At 39.9% G+C, this 6,458-nt stretch overlaps 1 protein-coding gene across 1 annotated transcript in view; it reads left to right on the forward strand.

The window, feature by feature from the left end:
- Positions 1 to 4,049, forward strand: part of HMGB1 (high mobility group box 1) — a 5,988-nt gene extending 1,939 nt beyond the window's left edge. The window contains exons 2-5 of the mRNA XM_011360196.2: positions 172 to 335; positions 541 to 686; positions 1,152 to 1,326; positions 2,359 to 4,049. Coding sequence (XP_011358498.1) covers positions 186 to 335; positions 541 to 686; positions 1,152 to 1,326; positions 2,359 to 2,535 — 648 coding nt within the window. The 5' untranslated portion in view covers positions 172 to 185 and the 3' untranslated portion in view covers positions 2,536 to 4,049. The remainder of the gene's footprint in view (positions 1 to 171; positions 336 to 540; positions 687 to 1,151; positions 1,327 to 2,358) is intronic.
- The last annotated feature ends 2,409 nt before the right edge of the window (positions 4,050 to 6,458 follow it).

A 6,458-nucleotide genomic window follows, 5' to 3' on the forward strand; every position in this document is an offset into this window, starting at 1 on the left:
TAGCCTCTGATAGAAATTGGCCATTGCTATCATTTTTTGGTTTGGTCTTATGGGAGGTTGATGTCACTCGTGTTAAATAACGGGTTCCTTAGTTTTTCATACACTAAGAAATATAAGTTTCTTAAATGTCAGTTTCAGTGCTGATGTCAAACGTTTTATTTATTTTTTTAGAAAAATAATTAATCATGGGCAAAGGAGATCCTAAGAAGCCCAGAGGCAAAATGTCATCATATGCATTCTTTGTGCAAACTTGCCGGGAGGAGCACAAGAAGAAGCACCCAGATGCTTCAGTCAACTTCTCAGAGTTTTCTAAGAAGTGCTCAGAGAGGTGGAAGGTAAGAGGGCTTAAAACGGACTGAGGAGGTAATGACGGACAAGTCTAGGTCAGGATTTTTAAAAGCCTAGTTGCCATTTGCATAATGTGAGGGGTGGTGTTAGAACAGGTTACTGAATAGCTTAACGACACTGGTTTTAATACCTCCGAGAACAATTTATTAGAACTTTATTACCAATCTAAGTTTACAAATAATTCTTTCATAGACCATGTCTGCTAAAGAGAAAGGAAAATTTGAAGACATGGCAAAAGCGGACAAGGCCCGCTACGAAAGAGAAATGAAAACTTATATCCCCCCCAAAGGGGAAACAAAAAAGAAGTTCAAGGATCCCAATGCACCCAAGAGGCCTCCGTAAGTGTCTTGCCATTTTTCTTTTCAAGAAATGTTTTGCAGTAAAATTAGAAATTCAGCAAGCCACCTTGTGGGTTTGGAGTGTATAATCAAAGTTTCTTAGCTAGTAGGAGCTCACGTTGGTACGTTTAAGTATCATAAGTAACCTTCGCTTCGAGTGGGAGTTGTAGCCAGAGCATTCGAATCCGACACTTGCCTCCTTCACCCATTATTTCTCCTGAATGCAGTCTTGATTATTTCTCGAGAATTACTTACAGTAAAATGCACAACGTCTTTTTGGAATCAGTGTATGTAAATGAATTGTCGGAAGTGAATTGTAAATTAAGCTTTGGTTATGAAAGAGTTAGCACGGTATATCTGCGCCCTGTCCAATGCCTGGTAGAAATTAGAAACAGCTTTTACGTAGCAATACAATATATATTTGATAGTAAACTTAAAATTTCTAAATGCAATTTCTCCTTTTAGTTCGGCCTTTTTCTTGTTTTGTTCTGAGTATCGCCCCAAAATCAAAGGAGAGCACCCCGGCCTGTCCATTGGTGACGTCGCGAAGAAGCTGGGAGAGATGTGGAATAACACGGCTGCAGACGACAAGCAGCCTTACGAAAAGAAGGCTGCCAAGCTGAAGGAGAAATACGAAAAGGTGAGGAGCGCGCGTTCGCTGGGCGTGATTGGCGAGAGAGTGTGCCAGGTGTTAGGCCATCGTCTTTGGTCCCTCATCTTCGTTTTCTACTTTGTGGTTTTGTAAAGAGTTCGAGATGTGATGCAATTTTTAGCGTAACAGCTACATTCATTTATGCCATTGGCTATAGCCTTAAGTCCTTTAGTTTCTTAAATAATATAGAACATGCAAATACGTCGGTAACTTTTTTGTATATGTATATATCATTTGCATTGGGCAAAGGCCATATATCTAAGCTGGGTTTGTTATTCCCTAGTATTTTCGAGTCTGAAAATTGTGGTAGTTACCTTGAGTCAGAAAATTCGTTATTTTAGTTGGTCAGGCTCATAGTATAAAAACAGGCCGGACAAGGTAATAGACTCTGTTCTTCATATACATACCCTGAAACATCTATTTTTCTCCCTTAGATAACTTTTGAGTTAAAAAGTTCACATCTGTATAATAAATTGATATTAAGGTAAAGCTATAAACCCTATACTTTGAGTGGAAATATTTAAGTTATATTTAGGCGTATTTAATCACTCTGGGGAAACGTATTCAAGTTCTAGATGTTTCTTAACCTGATGGCACGCTTGCAGGCGAGTTATTTTTTAAAGACAAGATTTCCCATTACGGGTCAGGGTCTGACGATGTAAACCTGTAGAATGCTTTTTTGCATTCAGAAGGTGGCAGTGTCTACCCTTTAATCAGAGTCTCTACATTGTAGTGCCAAGACACCAGAGTTAGGATGGGGAACGTGATTTCCCTTCGGCGAGGCATAGCCTCGCGAACGTGAGCCCACGCGGGTCCGTGGGCTGCAGGTGACCGACGACAGTCATCTCGCGGCGTTCCGTACGCATCTCTTCAAGTCCTGGTTACTGTGGGTCTCAGGCCGTGCTGGTTGGGGGGCCTGGGGTCTCGGTTCTTCCTCCCGCTCCGCCGTGTCACTTTTCGTGTCTCCCCTTACTCATGGTTTGTCTTCCCCACCAACTCCTCCCGCCTTCATTTTGGAAGGATATCGCCGCATACCGAGCTAAAGGAAAGCCTGACGCTGCGAAAAAGGGCGTCGTCAAGGCCGAGAAGAGCAAGAAGAAGAAGGAGGAGGAGGAGGACGAGGAGGACGAAGAGGAGGAGGAGGAGGACGAGGACGAGGAGGATGAGGACGAGGATGAGGAGGAGGACGACGAATGAGTCGCTGGCGCAGTTTTCTTGTCTATAAAGCATTTAACCCCCCTGTACACAACTCACTCCTTTTAAAGAAAAAAAATTGAAATGTAAGGCTGTGTAAGATTTGTTTTTAAACTGTACAGTGTCTTTTTTTGTATAGTTAACACACTACCGAATGTGTCTTTAGGTAGCCCTGTCCTGGTGGTATTTCAGTAGCCACTGACCTTGCCTGGTACAGTATGGGGGTTGTAAATTGGCATGGAAACTTAAAGCAGGTTCTTGTTGGTGCACAGCACAAATTAGTTATATATGGGGATGGTAGTTTTTCATCTTCAGTTGTCTCTGATGCAGCTTATACGAAATAATTGTCGTTCTGTTAACTGAATACCACTCTGTAATTGCAAAAAAAAAAATTGCAGCTGTTTTGTTGACATTCTGAATGCTTCTAAGTAAATACAATTTTTTTTATTAGTATTGTTGTCCTTTTCATAGGTCTGGAATTTTTCTTCTTGAGGGGAAGCTAGTCTTTTGCTTTTTCCCATTTTGGATCACATGATTTATTACAGTGTTCATCATTTCATGTAGTTAGTTGACTGATAAAAAGCTTTTTGTCTACACACCCTGCATACTCATGATGAGGGTAATCAGAGTTCAATTGGGACAGTTTTCATCCATAGCCGAAACGCGAAAATCTCGATCAGTTGCTATCAAATTTCACACAGCCCAGTTACATTTACGAAGTGAAGAGTAACCAGTCTGCTCACAGCATGGGATTATTAGAATCAAACGTTTTGAAAGTCTGTCCTTGAAGGACTAAATAGAAAAATACGTTCTAGTCTTTGCAATGAGGACTCCACGTTCTTTAACTCCCATTACCATGTAATGGCAGTTATATTTGCAGTTCCCACGTGAAAGACCTGAGGATGTAGCCCCAAAAGCGTGACCTTAAAATACAAGACTGCCACGTTACGTTTTTTGTTGACGTTAGTCTAGGCAAAGGCTCTTTAAAAAAGTGCTGGCTGTAAATGTCTTCTATTTACCTGAATTTGGGTTGCTTAGGAAACGAGACTCCATTAAAGGTGTTTCTAATTAATTAGGCCAACTTTGAAGATCGTGTGCAACATTTAAAATCAAGTCTATTTTCCTATTTTATGGTTTGTTCCTTTATAAATCCAACACGCGAGAGAAGAAGACAATTTAAACTTTTGTGTCTCAGTATGAATTGTCCAATTTATTTGAACTTGATTTTACTTTACAAAACTCAAACTCATTCATTAGGATCATATGTTTATCTGCTTAGCTGTTTAGGGAACAATTTGGCAATTTTGTGGTTTTTGAGATGATCGTTCTCTTAAAGTGCCAGTGTTTTAAAATAGCGTTCTTGTAATTTTACACGCTTTTGTGATGGAGTGCTGTTTTGTTATATAATTTTGACTTGGATTCTTTCCATTGCATTTGTTTATGTAATTTCAGGAGGAATAACTGAACATCTGAGTCCTGGATGATACTAATAAACTAATAATTGCAGAGGTTTTAAATATTAGTTAAATGGCTTTCACTTAAGATTTTAAGATTTCGTTATATACATATTTTAATCTTGTTTCTGATGATAATTTAGCAACACCTTTTAAGTAAGTGTAAGGGCTGACAAAGTTTTTTCCCTTTAAAAATATTCGCTTTATGCTTATAAATAGGTTAATGGGCCGATAAAAACAGATTTTTGCCAAACATTCCAAGTGTTCTCAGAGGATGCTATATATATAAATGAGGAAAAAACTAATTTTACTTTCAGAATGTTGGGTTAAACAAGATAGTGGTTTTTTAAAGCAAGGCACATGTTAAGTAAAAAAGCAGGGATAGCGATTATAAATGTAAAAAACCGGTTTTCAAAGCCGAGGGAGAACCACAGTAGGAAGGCCGAAATCGTGTCCAAATTTATCAGATTTTTAGTCGAGAGGAACAAGTCGGTATCATCTGATTCATGCAGAAGTTTTCTGCCATAGCTGTGGAACCACCATTGTCAGTTAGCAAGTCTGATCCATTCAGAAGTGAATTCTGTCTCAGATTTCTTTGTGACTAGTGGGTGTGTCAGAACAACCGTGTTTTAAGACGTTGAGGATGGGAACAAGGTTTCGGGGGGCTAACTGGCTTCAGATCTTGGCAGGAAAAATGGACCAAAAAAGTTTTGTTTAGTGTTTCACCATAACACCCCTGGAACTTGGATGTCTGAAACTCAAGTAAATGAAGGTGGGAGGCAATTTAGAGAATTTAGTGTAAAACAGTAACTGGTCTTTTTAAAGTCGATGTTTACAAATACAGCATTGCAGGCTATAAAGCTGTTCTTAACATCGAGGAAAGATGAAACAATCGGTACATATTTCTGCAATTTTAAAATCGGTGTACTGATTAAAATTTAATCCAATTTGCTAACTTTCCTGTAGGAAAGTTGGGATCTCTTGCTGGTAGTAATTGTTCTAATGATTTTCCATCAAGGTGTTTGACGTTTACCATATTTCTGAATATTTTTAGAGTGAAATCAGAAAAGGGAAATCTTGTGTGTCGTAGGCATCGCAAGGGTAAGAAATTATAAGCATGTGACTATTCAACAAATACTTCCCTCACTGCATGGGGAATTGTAAATAATAGCTCAGACGTTAGTGTCTGGCTATATTGAAAACTACACTGGAGAGACAAAATAGTGATTTTTGAATGAAAATCATGGCCAGCTCCTTTGGCATCACAATCTATGAGGAAAGTTCAAATCTAGGTCGGCTTGAGACATCACGCTTTCTGAAAGATCCTGAAATAGCTCTTTTTCAGTATCAGCCGGGCACCGTTTGCATATGATCGTGTCACTGCAGATTTGCACAAATCCGATACAGCTTAAATCTTGGAATTAACTTGCTTGAGTGTGAACCACTGGCTAGTCATTAGGCTGTTTATTACGGGATTGCAGTAAGTTATTTTAAATGTTTTTCATACCTGTGCTTCATCATTTTCCAATGACTCTTGACGTCCTATAGAAAAGCCAGAAAACAATTTGGATACCTGTACAACAAAGGATGCAAGCTGGTTGGTTTTCTTGCCCCTTCTAAGCAGAGATGTGAGCAGCAGCGCTAAATCACAGGCCATAACGTGGGAAACTCCCTGGGTCTGAGCCAAGTTGCTCCCTGGAGTAACAAGGCAGAGTCTTGCTCTGTTCTGGGACTGCTACAATTCAACGCTACGCCATGGCGCAGAGGTAAATGCCACCCCCTATGGATGACACCAGCGTCATTTAATATGCCGCACTCCGGAATATATAACACCCCTTTTCCCGAGGGGTTTGCTCTGAAGTATATCTACCGGAAGGAAGTGTGATCAGTTATGCCTTTTAGGCATGTCCGTTGGTTGGGACCTACAGAGTTGAATTTGTTGGTCACCCACTGAAAAAGGAAGTCGTAATATAGATGTGGAATAATGCGAGGAATTGAGAGACTGTGAGTGATGGCAGGAACTTGGAGTGGTAGGTCAAGGTCGGGTACGTGGAGACAAAGCCAGTGAGGGTCAGAAAATTAGTGAAAGGGGTGTACAGAGACTCTGTAAGTCTTTATCACGTAATTTGTATTTTTCTCTTTAGTCACAATTCAGGCATATGAGTGATGTTTCGTGATCTGATGTCTCAATCCATTTGATCATTGCCGATGGTCGTTCATGTCGGTTCCTGGCTTTTGCTCTCACAGTTCCGTAGCGAAGTCTCTGTTTCTCTTAGCCACGGGTAGGTCTGTGGGTTCCTCCAAGTGTAGTTGCTGGATTAAAAGATCTGCCTTCACAACTTTGGCAGATACTGACAGATTGCCCCCCAAAAGGCTATACTTAACCGTGAGACATTTTAACAACGATTTTTATGATAAATCAAGATTTTTACTGATTATTCTTTGGCTCTATGAAATAGCTATTCATTCTTT

This window comes from Pteropus vampyrus, unplaced genomic scaffold (genome assembly GCF_000151845.1).
Source record: "Pteropus vampyrus isolate Shadow unplaced genomic scaffold, Pvam_2.0 Scaffold52, whole genome shotgun sequence".
Taxonomy (NCBI): Eukaryota; Metazoa; Chordata; class Mammalia; order Chiroptera; family Pteropodidae; genus Pteropus; species Pteropus vampyrus.